Source organism: Rhodamnia argentea, chromosome 7 (assembly GCF_020921035.1).
Source record: "Rhodamnia argentea isolate NSW1041297 chromosome 7, ASM2092103v1, whole genome shotgun sequence".
NCBI classification, from domain to species: Eukaryota; Viridiplantae; Streptophyta; class Magnoliopsida; order Myrtales; family Myrtaceae; genus Rhodamnia; species Rhodamnia argentea.
The window spans coordinates 1,200,719-1,214,769 of NC_063156.1; the positions used below are offsets into that span (position 1 = coordinate 1,200,719).

The 14,051-nt window shown below is 43.0% G+C and overlaps 3 protein-coding genes and 1 long non-coding RNA gene across 5 annotated transcripts; 1 reads left to right on the forward strand and 3 right to left on the reverse strand.

Annotated features, from left to right (window-relative positions):
• Window positions 1-369: 369 nt before the first annotated feature.
• On the forward strand, window positions 370-5,650 carry LOC115745319 (E3 ubiquitin-protein ligase XBAT33). 2 transcript variants are annotated; one of them, XM_030680810.2, is made up of 10 exons: window positions 372-943; window positions 1,054-1,113; window positions 1,603-1,674; window positions 1,936-2,120; window positions 2,418-2,578; window positions 2,659-2,717; window positions 2,798-2,844; window positions 2,926-3,069; window positions 3,554-3,645; window positions 4,827-5,650. In XM_030680810.2, exons 1-10 carry the CDS (start codon window positions 767-769, stop codon window positions 5,363-5,365), a joined length of 1,536 nt encoding a protein of 511 aa, XP_030536670.1. In that variant the 5' UTR covers window positions 372-766; the 3' UTR covers window positions 5,366-5,650. The 2 variants fall into 2 exon arrangements, with proteins under 2 accessions (XP_030536675.1, XP_030536670.1); XM_030680815.2 differs by lacking the exon at window positions 1,603-1,674 and having other exon boundaries at window positions 370-943.
• A 953-nt stretch (window positions 5,651-6,603) lies between these two features.
• On the reverse strand, window positions 6,604-8,482 carry LOC115745372 (CEN-like protein 1). Its single transcript, XM_030680899.2, has 4 exons — window positions 7,987-8,482; window positions 7,767-7,828; window positions 7,194-7,234; window positions 6,604-7,064 (listed from the first exon to the last, which is right to left on the reverse strand). Exons 1-4 carry the CDS (start codon window positions 8,185-8,187, stop codon window positions 6,844-6,846), a joined length of 525 nt encoding a protein of 174 aa, XP_030536759.1. The 5' UTR covers window positions 8,188-8,482; the 3' UTR covers window positions 6,604-6,843.
• Window positions 8,483-11,654: 3,172 nt separating this feature from the next.
• Window positions 11,655-13,198, reverse strand: LOC125316043. The gene is made up of 2 exons (XR_007199350.1): window positions 12,981-13,198; window positions 11,655-11,804 (listed from the first exon to the last, which is right to left on the reverse strand). It is a non-coding gene; the product is annotated as an uncharacterized LOC125316043 (long non-coding RNA).
• On the reverse strand, window positions 11,928-13,054 carry LOC115745345 (heat stress transcription factor B-2a-like). The gene is made up of 2 exons (XM_030680857.2): window positions 12,723-13,054; window positions 11,928-12,562 (listed from the first exon to the last, which is right to left on the reverse strand). The coding sequence occupies exons 1-2, from the start codon at window positions 12,972-12,974 to the stop codon at window positions 11,963-11,965; spliced, it is 852 nt and encodes a 283-aa protein (XP_030536717.1). The 5' UTR covers window positions 12,975-13,054; the 3' UTR covers window positions 11,928-11,962.
• Window positions 13,199-14,051: the final 853 nt, after the last annotated feature.

Genomic DNA, 14,051 nt, shown 5'->3' on the forward strand with positions numbered 1-14,051 from the left:
ATCGCCTAGGCTTGGCGAGGGTTGCCCTCACTAGATCTGCATGAGGTGACCCTTGCCCAGCCTCGCTGATGACCAGCCATCGACGAAAAGAAAGGGCAAAAAAAAAATGAAAAATGAAAAAAAAAAAGAAATGAAAAAAGAAAGAAAAAAATCAATTAAAGAAGTGACAAAAATATTCTTCGTCAAGCCCTTATTTAAAAAAAAAAAAAGAACACTCAATTTCAATTTTTTATTTAAGAAAATGATAACAATTTCGTTCCTTTATTTTTCCAATTTTCAATTCCTCTTGCAAATGAAAAATATGTAGGTGAAAAGAAAAGATAAAGTGAAAAGCGGAGCGTCGTTTAATGGCATCACCAAATCCGTTCAGTGTCACGCGTAGAAGACAAGACAAAAGGACGCAGAGAGAGAAAGGAAGGAGAGGGGGGGTTAAAGCTGGCACCTTTTGCATACCACCACCACCACCACCACCATCACCATCTTTCTCCCTCTGGAAGCAAGAACAGCCAAGTAGTAGCTCCAGCAGTGAAGCTCAAATTCAATCCCCGACCTTCCTCATCGATTCGAATCCGCGGTATTCTTCATCGGAGAGCTACCCCACTCGAGCGGGAGCTGCCCCCCGTCCCCGATCGCACTCCTCATTCCCAATTTCCTTTTTCTTCTTTTCGCTGTTTGAATTCGTTCCACGGATCGTTGACCCAATATTGGTGTAAGCGCGCTCGATTCGGAGGTAGAGAGCTTGAGCTAGAGAGAGAGGAGGGAGGGAATGGGGAATTCGTTCGGTTGCTCGGCCTCCGGCGAGCGGCTGGTTTCGGCGGCCAGGGACGGCGACTTGGTCGAGGCGAAGATGCTCCTCGATTGCAATCCTTGCCTCTCCCGGTACTCCACCTTCGGCGGCCTCAATTCCCCTCTCCATTTCGCCGCCGCTAAGGGCCACAACGAGGTTCGCTCTTCCTCTTTTTGGTTATTTCCCTTCTGATTCCTTCTTCTTTTGTGTCAATGGATTCTTCCATCATTGATTATAGTAACCGTATGCTTGGTATCTTTGGTAAGATCGTGGCTCTGTTGCTCGAGAATGGAGCTGATGTGAATTCCAGAAACTACTGTGGGCAGGTACTGTTGTACTAAGGCTCTCTATTTTTGTGATTTTTTTTTTTTTTTCACCATAGCCATCGACCATCGACTAGTTGAGGATAATATGAACTCCGTTTCATTTTTTTCATTGCATATAGCTCAGCCTTTTTCTTCCCTTGATAATTGGAACTGCATTTAAATGATGGCACGTGTTTGGATTGAGGGACCTTTAACAGACTCCAATCTTGAAAACTGAAGCTGGATGGTTTTGATTAATTGTATTGGGCCACTTTGCTTGAACTTAGGTGCTCTCGCACACGCATATGACTGCAAATTTCATTTCTTTTCAGATTATGAGAACACAAATTCACTTGTTTTCAGCTTCTCCTTCTTTTTAATAAAAGGTTGCGTATTTCATGCATCTCGACATAACATAAAGAGGAAATTGTACAGAAGTTGTTGATGCATTAGCAATTGATTTGATATGACTTGATTTCTGATTTTCTTCCTCCTTGTTTTTGCGCACAGACGGCGCTTATGCAAGCATGTCGATATGGGCATTGGGAAGTTGTTCAGACACTTCTGCTTTTCAGATGCAACGTGGGTTTCCTTGGAAATCAATCTCTTTTCAAGTTCTGCTGATATGAACCTTGCTACGAGAAATTTTCTTTCTTCAAATATCACGCCCCAGTCCATAGGTGTTGCAAGCTGGGGTTTTCAGATCTCACTTTTCAATTTCCTATAATGGAGAGGCCTATTTGACTTGGATGTGAAATTGCTGTTTTATCTGTTCGGTGCTGTGATTGCCGAGTTAAGTACCGTAGTTCAGCATCATCAACATGTCTCTGCTGCAATTTTCAGGTTACAAGAGCAGATTATCTTAGTGGGAGGACTGCTCTTCATTTTGCAGCCGTTAATGGGCATGTCAGGTGTATAAGATTAGTTGTGGCTGACTTTGTTCCAAGTGCTCCTTATGAAGCAATGGCCAGGGAGCTGGATGGGAATAGAGGCGATGGAGCAAATGGAAAAGGCAAATGTGACCAGAGGTACGTTGTTAGTTTCTCTTATTGGCCTTTTCCCTGCTCGAATTAGTGCACTTTCATTTTCAAATTTACCCTAGTGGGATCATGAACATTAACTGCTGAACCTCAGGCTTTGGGAAGGTCTAGAACTTTTGGTCCTTTAGTACATGCTACAATGAAAATGACTTCTTAAGTTCTTGTTGGAGAACCTATGGTGAGGGTTTAGAAAAGTCAGCAGTCGCCTTCTCTATTATTCACGGACGCTTGCCATAAGGAGTTGTGTGTCTGTTCGTGCTATTTATCTTGTTCATTCCAGTGCAGTGTGCTGTCCAAGTTTGTAAATAAGGCGGCTGATGGTGGCATCACAGCTCTTCATATGGCAGCATTAAATGGGTACTTTGATTGTGTACAACTTCTGCTTGAGCTTCATGCACATGTATCAGCTGTCACATTTCACTATGGGACATCCATGGATTTGATAGGTACATGTTGTCTTCTTTATGCTCTGGTTGGTTATGGAGATCAATCACTTGTTCTTTGACAAATTGGTATATCTCCTTAGGAGCGGGCAGTACTCCTCTTCATTATGCTGCATGTGGGGGGAATCTCAAGTGCTGTCAGGCAAGAGTTCTATCAGCTATGGAGCTTTCATTTACATCTTCTTTTTCACTGGAAGCTGATGTAACCATTTGTCTTTTCAGATACTTCTTGCAAGAGGTGCTAGTCGGATGACTTTGAATTGCAATGGGTAGATATTGCATCTTGAGTCTCCTCGCTGTTTTGAGATGAAATCATCTATCTAATCATAACTTTTGGTATACTTTATTAGGTGGCTTCCTATTGATGTTGCTAGAATGTGGGGGCGGCATTGGCTTGAGCCACTGTTGGCTCCAAGTTCTGACTCGTTAATCCCTATGTTTCCTCCTTCCAAGTATCTGTCTTTGCCTCTGATGAGCGTTCTCAACATAGCAAGGTAAGCCTGTCCCCTAACAGTTAGTCTAGCTGTTGTATGATATTAAAGTTGTATATTGCCTTTTTTTTCTATTTGTGTCCTTGAATCTTTCTGGGTGCAACCTTTCTGAGATTTCGTGCGAACACTTAATTTTAGTAACGTAAAGACCTTGCAGTTTATTACCTTTTCAGTTCTTAAGAACGTGAAGTAGTCTGTTCTTCCCAGCTTCCAATAGTTTTAAAATCTGTGATGCTGGTGTTGAGCCATGTTTAGCTCCATATGTTCCATACCAATTTATTTGTAGCAGAATTATAGAACTGACATGCCATGCGCGTTTCAAATTTCTTGATGAAATGGAACGATTTGAATCTAGCTATATAGAAGTTTGGTAGTTGCTAAGATATCCTTAGAGATAGGTCGAACAATTAAACACAGAGAAATGCTTCCATAAGGAAGCAGTAGGTCAGGGCATATTTTTCTGCTGATCTAGCTAAAAAATTTGCAGGGACTCTGGGTTGCAATCCTCCACAACCTCCTCTGATGATACAGACATTTGCGCTGTCTGCTTGGAGAGAGTGTGTAGCGTGGCAGCTGAAGGTTCGATCCTTCTGTCTCTTATGAAATTTTCATTTTTTTTTTAATGTCCAACTTAAGAGGATAATCATAGACTTCACACTAGTCATGCGTATTATTAGATGTCTGCTTCATTTTTCTTTGTCACTCATTGCATCTATAGTATCGATCAACAATTTCTTTGCGACCGTTCTTTATATTGTTGGAAATAAGAAGGTATCCCTGTTTGTTTACTTTACCTCCTTTAATGATTTTTACGAGCTATTGGAACCAACTTATTTGCAGTATTGCCAACAAGTACTCATTTGTGTTAAAATCGTTTGGAAAGCTTGATTTACTGAGGGTCTTATGTCGTGGACTTGATTCCTGGAGAAGTTGAGATTATGTATTAACATATTTATTAGCTAGACCATATGGTAGTATATGACTAGAATGACAGTAATTCATGAGTTCTTGATCAAGCTCTGTAGCAAGGATGCATCTTTTCTGTTTTTGCTCACAAACTACTGGATAGAACTCTGTATCAAGGATGCATCTTTTCAGTGCTTGCTCACAATCTACTGGTTTAATTTGACTAGTTTCAATGACTAAACCTCCTGAGTGTAACTGCTTGCGGTTTGCAAAGTACTCCTGCTAGGATTATTCTTCATGGTGGATAGTTCTTCTCGAGGAGCTAATGTCAGAATTAATGCAAGATCCTGATGGGACAGAGTTAGTACCGGAAAGTGAAGCAATAAACTATGATACCATCACAAAGGACCAAATTTATAAGATAATGGAAATCAAGATATATTTTGGGAATAAATTATCAACTTTGAAGATTAAGATTTGCTCCAGATGTTAGGAGAGCCTTTTCCCGTCATTAGAAACACATGAGAAACTATTCAAATCCTTAATTTTAGGAGGGTCATGTGGATACAGAGCTCCTGCAGGTGGAGGAAACGAGACGACCATTTTCGATTTATGCTAACTAACAATAAGAGTGGGATCTCGAGAGAAAGAATTAAGCCTCCAGAGGAGTTTTGCTCATTCGAGGATTGCTTCTTGCCGTTATTTATCCAGTATGACTGTTGAAATAGCCATACTTTTTCCTCTCTTGATCTATTTCCGCAGCTTGCGTAAGGCATATTAACTTGTAGCCGGTTTTACGTCAGTCTAGAATCACTCTTGCGCTTTGCTGATGGCCGTTGACTTCTATTTTTCAGGTTGTGGCCATGAGCTTTGTGTTAGATGCGCTCTGTATCTTTGCTCCACGAGCAACATTTCTTCGGAGTTGGTGGGACCACCTGGGTGTATCCCATGTCCACTTTGTAGACATGGAGTTATTTCTTTCGTCAAAATTCCCGGTTCCCCTGCCAAGGAGATCAAATTTCACACTTCCCTTGCCCTCTGTAACCCCTGCATTCTTCATCAATGTGATCCAGAGTATCCTCCGGCATGTACACCAGATTTTAGGAAAAACCGTGTAGCTTCTGTTTCTTCGGATCTTTTTTGCCCCGTCACCTGTAGCCCATTTCCTTCTGTTTCCATTCCACTATGCACGTGCAACGACAGGCCTTGCCCATCTTTTGAGCCTGGAGAGGAAGATGCACAGGGGGAGACTCCCCATCATTCACAGGTGATAGCAACGGAACAAGATAAAGTGGACAGACCTAGAGTGGAGAGAACGACATGCTCAAGCATGTTTTGGGGCAGAAGAAGTTGCAGCAGGGAACATCAGTGCAATTCGGAGATAAATGCCTAATCCTGCATTTGAACCGAGGGCTCCTTGAAACTCCTCCATATCTAGTTTTGATTCACAGTCACGGAATTTAGGTTTAATTGGGATCTCAGAGGGAGAAGTTTTTCAGATTTTACGTTTGCTTCTTTCTTGTTGGGATCGATGCTTGTGCGTAAGTAAATTCACGTTGTTGGAGGATGACTGATTGCAAACGCTTTCTGTGCTGATATTTGAATTTATTCTGGAGGGTTTGTAAAAGAGGACGTGTATCCCGAGATTTGTAGATTATAAGTGAATTCCATTTAAGAAGTGAACACTTTGTTTGCTCTTCTCTCTACCTGTAATGACTCTTCTCAGACAGCAACAATGAACTCTTTTTGCCTGTGGAGCACGTGGATTGGATATACATGTTTGTCCATGCCATAAGTCATAAGCGAATCATCGTCGGTTCAACCGGTATGCTCGGAAAATGCTGTAGTGCCAAAGATTCACAGGGTTTCATTCAAGTTCTATTGAGTGTATATCCTCCGTAACGTGCTTGTCTTTGATTTCGCCGTTTTCGGCTCTATATTTCGCATGCGAGTCCGGCCATAAGGCCTCTGAGTTGATTTCTGCCTTGAATATGTCCAGATCCTTCTACTAACTAGGAAATTCCCAAAAGGGATGGTTGCCAAGGCAATGTTTGTGGCCTTCCATTTTCTCGCTTTGTTTCCTGTCCAATGTCATTTCTTGAAATCTTGTTAAAGCTCAGGAGAGAGTGGAGCTATCATTCTCTTTTCCCCCATCCGACCAAAATCTTTAAGGTAGGTCGTGAAATTGAAAATCAAACTATATGTTAGATCCAATTTGAGAGATAGTCACTATTCCAGGAACTTTCTTGCTGGATCTTATTCTTGCTTATTGGACAACTACTCGTTGAATCGTTCGCACCAACTCCTTCCTCTTAGTCCTTTTCACATAGTCTACTGAACAATCAGAGGTGTCAAATGAGTGAGTTGAGTCAGAACAATCACTTCAGGCAATACAAGAGAGAAATGGAGAGATGGAAGAATTAGGTGCTCCAATCACTGAACATTGCATGCCACTTTATATTAAACATATAGAAGTACTATGCTATATAAAGTCGTAAATTCCCATCCGTAGGGCTTAGATCCGATGCTACATGCATCCCCCATCTTGTGTTTCTATCCTTTCTTCTGTTCCTATAGGACAAGACATGACATGGGACCAAACAAACGACAGTCAGCTACACCCCTGTACCAAGTTACTGAACTGGTACGGACCAATCGAAACGAACACACAAGACAGACACGACATTCTCAAATCTCTCCCCCCACATCATATGCTGGCAAATCCAAGCCTTTTGGAAGCCGAGAAAGAAGGAGAAAAAACTCAAGAAGAAGGAAAGGAATGATGTTCTCATCAGCTAAGCTGAAGTGAATTCATAAGGAGCGTGTTTATAGTAATTTGGGATGATGGTGGTGATGAGGGTGGTCGATTTATCATCTTCTTCTGGCGGCTGTCTCCCGCTGGGCGTTGAAGTAGACGGCAGCAACAGGTGAGCCCAAGCCATGGTCGAGAGAGAAGGCCCGGGTGTTGAAATGGTCTCTTGAAGTCGGAGCGCCGATCACGGTTTGCCTCCCTCTCTGCTTGAACAGCAAGAAGACATACCGGTGGATCCCTACCACCGGCCTCGGAGTCTCGTAGCTCACTACCTCTCTCCCTGTGTTCATTGCATTAACAAAGCCATTTAGGCATCACTCTAGCCATATCTTAAGAAGTACCCGAATGAAGAAGGGAAAAGAAATTGTTGATTGGAGGCAAAAAAAAAAAAAAAAATAGAGGTGCTCACCAAAAGAAGCATCAGTAGTACCGGGAATGTCCGTGACCATCCTGAAATGTTGGGATCACAGCTTTGAAATGTTAGACAAAACGCTGTTATCTTCCGCAGAACACCAATATATAAAGCTTTGAACTTATTAATGGATGAGGAAAGAGAGTCGCGCGCTAGAATGTTATTTTGTCAAGACTCGATACTGGACCAGTGACCCGATTGCCCCATATCGCCATGAGCAATGGTCGGCGAATCACGAGGGACATGACTGTCCAACCCAATATGAACCGGTGAGATACACTAAACTTGTCGATCAAGAAACTCTCATTCTCATTGAAAACGAAGTTTAACCTATGGGGAGATTCATTTTCACATTGTCTAACCTACTCTTTTGAGCTGTGGCAAAACAAATCTACCGATTCAACTTCCGCAATCAGAACGAAGGAGCACATCTCTTTATATTGTAAGCTAAAAACACGCGATCATCCTTTTATCAATGCAGAGTGAGGAAGCTCTAAACTTAGGTAAATGCGGCGTGACAGTAAATGTTACTGCTGAAAAACTGAAGATAACAGCAGTGAAGAGACAAACCAGTGGAGATGTTCCCTTAAATGAGGATCACTAGGGCTTGGAGCATCCGGGTCTGTCATTATCTTCGCGTCGGCCCCAAACAAGTGACCGGAAACAAACAAGTCAGAAACTTAGTAATCTCATAGCAATGAAGATACATCATCATACGAACAGATACATTCAGACAAACCAGCAAAAGAGAGAAATCGAAACAAAGACGTGTCATATGTGAATTCCTCACCAAGGTATAAGCCTCCCTCATGTCATCCCCACCAACTTCCACCCGAGGCTTGGCCATGATAACGGCGGGCATGAGCTCGTGGCCATTGGAGACTCTCCTGTTAGAGTTGTAAATCACGTTCAGCTTTACCGTGGGCGTGAAAATGTCCACCACATCCCCCACCACTCTTCCCACGCTCAGCGGCTCCGTCAGTCTCGACATTATGCCGATCAAGAAAGCTCAAAAACCGATAAACTCGACTAAATCGACCTCGATGGACGGTCACGATTCTTCGAAAGAAATCTGGAGGAGTGCATGGTTTTTCAACAAAGCAAGACAGCCTTTTATAGGCATGAGAGAGAGAGAGAGAGAGAGAGAGAGAGAGAGGACGGCCATGGAAGCTCTCGAGCTGGCTCAAAAAGATTCGGAGTTGCTTCAACATCCCGTTGAAAAGGTTTGTGTACTCTCTGGAAAGGGATTCAAACCAAAAGTGCGTCTCTTTTCCTCGAACTGAGTTGCCTACTTTACATGAGTTTGGAGAGAATTGAAGCCACTGGAGAGATGAGATCCATGATGAACTTTGTCCTATGCTAAGATGACCGGAAAAAAAAGAGAGAGGGAACAAAAAAATCTCTTCAAAACCCTAAAGTTGCATTGTAACTCGTCTCATGCAACGAATCTCACACGTCTTTATATCATTGGATTGATGAGAATATGGAGAATACTTCCTTCTTTGTCACTTAGGTTAAAATACCATTATCTTAGGGCAAATGGGCATTCAGCTTTTAAGGTGCTTCCGTCCATGCACCTGCTGTCTTACCTCCATAAACATCCCAAAAATAGTATCTTGTCGACAAGGCCATCGTGCATGTATGTATGCCTGGTTTTTATGTGTTTCTTTACCGCCCCAAATGTTTTTGTTGTTAAATAGGTTTGGGATTGATCTTGTCTAAGTATGCCACGTTGGTGATTTCCGACCAATAGGACTTCATTGGTCAAAAGTGAAAAGGGATTAGGACTTAATTGACAAACTTAAAAGGCTTAGAGCTGAATTGGCAAAAGTACGATAGGATTAGGACTCTTTGAACAATTTTCCCTTCTTTCCGTTCATTCCCCCAGGAGATGCCTCAAATGGAAGCATCTGATTAGATGGTATCCCACAGCATCTGATTAGCTAACTGGGGTTTTGTCTTGGGCTTTTCCAAGATGTCATCTGATGAACCGTTCTTTCCATCAACGGAAATGGCTTGAAGTTGCATTGATGATGGTGACATTGCTACTCCAAATGGGCCCGTGCACTACCTTATTATGGCTATAAAAAAGGGTCGTTGAGATTATTGAGAGTTCGGTATATATATTTGTGCTGCAGTACATGTGGCATACTGAAGATGACTACATTATTCAAAATTTTCGCAACACGGACGAGCACAGCACGAGGAACTCGAAGCAAACGCTGCAATGGTTGAGATGATTCGCGGGAATGAGCCACAAGAGATCGTGGATGTACCGAAGATGATTGCATTTTTCAAAAGTTCCACAACACGGACAAGCCCAGCACGAGGAGCTTGAAGCAAACGCCACAATAGTTGAGATGATTCGCGGGAATAAGCCGCAAGAGATCAACCTCGCTTTGGAAAACACTGTCGATGTATTATCGAACGTGTACATAATAAGATCGAGTGAAGTAATTTGAAAAAAAAAAAGTACAGTTATGCAAACTATTTCTTCATTAAGACAAACGAGATAGAACGATGTCAACATACAATAGTTCTAACATTCTTAAGTGTGTTCTTCAAGATATTTTCCCAACATACGAACAACATGTTGCAGCATCTTTTGTCCCTCGTGGCCACGAATGCCAGAATTCAAGTTCACTTTCAGTTTCAGAACCAATTTTTTTTTTGTCCCTATCTTTTGATTTCTAAAGTATAAAATCATTTCCGATCAAAGAAAGAGCAAAAAAAAAGATGAGGAAAGACCGAGGGAACAAAAGGAGGAGGCAGCCACTTGTCCGATGGTCTTAGCCAAATGAAATTGGAATCAACTGGTCCCTGCTTGACACGTCTCGTCTTGTCGAACGAAGATAAAAGCAATGTAGACTGAACTTTGCATGAAAATGTCAAAGTTAAGCTCCCGAAAAAGCTATTTCCTTTCCCAATATTCCTCTACTATATGAGAAAGCACTGACAAAATTCATTTTGATCGGCACGAATTGAGGAAATCGTGCACTTTCTTTTCATCGTCGACGCATGACACGTACCGTCCCAGAAGGCCATTGGAAAGCTGAATCGTTTCTAGTCAAGTTCGCCATGTGTCGCCATTTCAGCACAGCTTGAGGCCTCCAGCTATCCGTGCCTCTAGCATCTTTAACTAAAGCTGTGGGAACCTTCGTCACCTTTTTCTTTCATGGCTAAATCTCCCGCATCACGTAACATTATGTATCATCTGATTTAAACCCTAGAAGAGAAGGGGAAAAGTGGGCACTTAATGTTTTCTTGGACTTTCATCATGTATACACTCGGGTCTAAACCCTAGTTCTACCGATAACTTCATTAAAATTAACATGTGGACGAACATGTCGAATGAAGAAAACATCAGCAAGTCTGATAACTTTCCCTTGACTGAAACTTGACGAGAATATGGTCATAGCTACCAAAAACAACACGAAGATCAAAATATTTGTTTGACAACATGAGGAGCATAATGCATCTTTCTCTAACAAGTATTTCTTCATGTATGTGCACATGTGCCGCATGCAAATGGGAAGGAACGATGGGAAGAGCACGAATGAATCAATTAATTAGAGAAGACCGAGACAGAAGAGAATCGACACCACCATGGACATGTCTCGAAAACATTCTCTAGATGAACCGACCATTCGTCACCGATTGCCTCTAGTTTATATAGTGTAACGGACCATCATTTACAAACTTACTGATTATATATACATCCGAAAAAAGGCAAGTATAGAAAGTGGCTCACAAAAATTTAAAATATATATAAATATATAAGTGTCCATGTCTATATTTTATGAGTTGCTTGAAAATAAAAATTAAATTGTGAGAATTGCAAAGCTACTTAAGAAAAAATAGTCAAAAAGCACAAAGCAGATCGTAGCCCACCTTGCAAATACATGCAATTAGGTTGGGCAAGTTTGGCAAAGAACACGTTGACAAAGAGGCGACCCCTTTTGTTTTGTCATCTCCCGGACGCCAGAGCAAGAAATTAGTCGCCATCTTTTTATCCAAAATCAAAGCTTTGAAAAGTAAATGCTCCGCCTCCCCATCTTGTCATCATCGCCTCCTCATAAGTGGAGCCTTTACAGCTTAAAAAAGCTTCATTTCTTGAATTTTCCAACCCGGCCGCAAAATCTTGGCGCCGCTTTAGACCACCAGCTGATTTTGCAATTTCCTAGCAAACCCACGTCAACCTCCAAGAAATTACACCAGGCACATCAAAGGAGCAGTTGGTCAAGACCAGATTGGCGTCTACCCGATAAAAGCTAAGGCACATGCGCGAAATGCGCAAGACCTAACTTGATAGTATATTAAAATATCCAACCCAAAGTAAAATCCTATATAAAGAACATATTAATCTCGTTATCATCTGGCGACGTCGAGTATTATCAACATCTCGCGTTCGATACGAGCATTAGAAAGAATCACCCTCGAGTTGATTAGAGTCGTGTCACACCAACACTAATTTTATAAAAACTATTAAGGACGAGCTTACCCTAAGAGACCTCTCTCCTCGAGAATCACCTTTGAGATTCTACAGAGGCATTGCTTTTGCATACATACACAAACTCATAATATAGGGAAAGATGACAAAAAGAGAAGCTCTCTAATAAATCACGTGACGTCCGCACGTGCCTCGCACTGGTCCACCTTCGGTTTCCTTCCAGTTCTGTTCTGCGCTTCCCTGTCCTTTTTCCTCATCTACTTATCATTTAATCTAAAAATTCTACGCCTAAGCCCTTTCGTGTTGTTAGTGATGATTAGTTGAACACCCTCTGATTAGATCTGTGAAACTGTTTCATCCACGGCTCTTCTCGACTCTGGTTGTTTCTGTTCGGACGATCCAACGGCTCCAATTTGATCTCCGTCCCAGCCTCTTCCCTTCCCCGCTTCGCCCCGATCGGCACTCCGAACAGCTTCGGGCTCTCCTCCGCCTCCGCCGCCTCCATCTCCCCCTCGAACAGCGCGAGCGGCTTCTTCCCTGCCGCCGCCTCCGCATGGATGCCGCCGTTGGCGTAGCTTGACATCAGGCCGAAGATGTTGCCGCACAGGCTCTTCATCTGGCTCAGCTCCCGGTTGAGCAGCACGTTCTCGCGCCTCAGCCGCTCGTTCTCGTCCATGATCTCCGCCGCGCAGTTCTGCCCGCAGACAGACGGCGACGAGATCCATTGCTCGTCGCCGGAGTTCGACGGCGAGGCTCTAGGCCTCGCCACCGGGACCGCGGACGCCGGCGCAACCGTCGGGGCTGGCGGCGAGGCGGAGATCTTGCGGCGCTGGATTTCGCGGAGGAGCCGCTTCTCGCCTCTCTTGAAGCAGTCGTTGGAGAATTCCCACCGATCAGGCACGACCTTCCTAAATCCCTGAGGGGAAGAGAGGAGGAAAAAAAGAAAGAAAGAAAAGAAACGGTAAGGCTCTATCAAGAACAAAAGAAACGCCATATTTGATAACGAAAGCAGATCATTTAAGGGAATCGAACATGCAGAGAAGGGAAAAGGGGCAGGGGAAGGAAAGAGCTCGTACGTAGGTGTTGAGCTGGCGGACGAAGCTGGAGAAGTTGTTGTGCTTGAAGCACTTGGGGAGGAGATCGCGGGCGAAGACGGTGGGGTTCCAGACGATGAAGGTGGAGCCGTCGTCGTTCCAAGAGATCACATCGTCGATGGCGCGATCGTCGACGAGCTGGTAAGTCTTGGTGAGGAAGGGCGTGGGGACGGAGCGCTGGGACTCGCCGGAGGCCGCGGCGTCGCAGCTGTGCTCCACCGGCGGCGGGGCCATGGCAACGAGAGAGAGAGAGAGAGAGAGATTGGGGGATTCTAGAAGGTTCAGTGGGGAAGGTGGGGTAAAAACAATGAAATGAGGAGGGAGGGAGGGAGGAGAGAGAAATATCTGGACTGCACTGTTTAAGAAGGAGCGAGAAGACTTTAGCCTACTTACGTTTCAATTTCGCTGTATCTTCCATCCATCCGTTCCATCCATCCATCGGGGTCGTCGAGAAGTTTCTTCGATTTTCGTTCGCTGGTGGGCCCCCCCCCTCCTCTTTTCCTCTTCGGGTGGTTGCGTACACGTGGCGTCTCATTCGCGAAGCGAGCCTAGTTTGTCTTTGTCTCCTTTGGAGATTTGGAAACAAAAGAAGCAATAAAGGCTTCGGGGGTTGGAACTGATTCGAATTCGCATCGCATCACACCCCAGCTCCTTCGCTGCACATAAACCAAATCGGGTGATAATCAAATATTTAACCAATCCAAGATTTTATTCCATATTCAATAATTCATCAACGTTGATGGAATTCCATACGATTTAGGGTTTGATTATCTTGTCCAATCCAACCGGAGAATTTCCATTTCGCGCTTGAAGCCAGGATTCGAACCCCTGCTCAGTGAGAGCGTCAATTTCGCCTCATCTTGCCAAAAGAAGAGAAATACAAAATAAAAAAAAAATAAGTGCTTTGAAAATCCTAAAATTTATTATAAAAGTGCAATCGAATTAGAAAATGTTCAAAACATACAATTAAATCCTAAAATTTATCAAATTAGTATAATCGAATCCTTCCATTAACTCCGTCTAATTTTGACAAACGAAAAATACTAACACTTTTTGGAACTTTATTGCACCAACATGATAAGTTTTAAAACTTGTCTGCACCAACTTGACAAATTTTAAGACTTCAATATACCTTTTGAAAGTTTTAAGGACATAATTGCACTTTCTTGATATATTTTAAAACTTGATTATACTTTTTTTTAAAAAATTCAAGACACAATTGTACTTTCGTGGTAAATTTTGAGGCTTTCAAATGGAGGATGAGAAGCATATCGTACAGACAACGCAATCGCCGACCATTCGACCAGCACA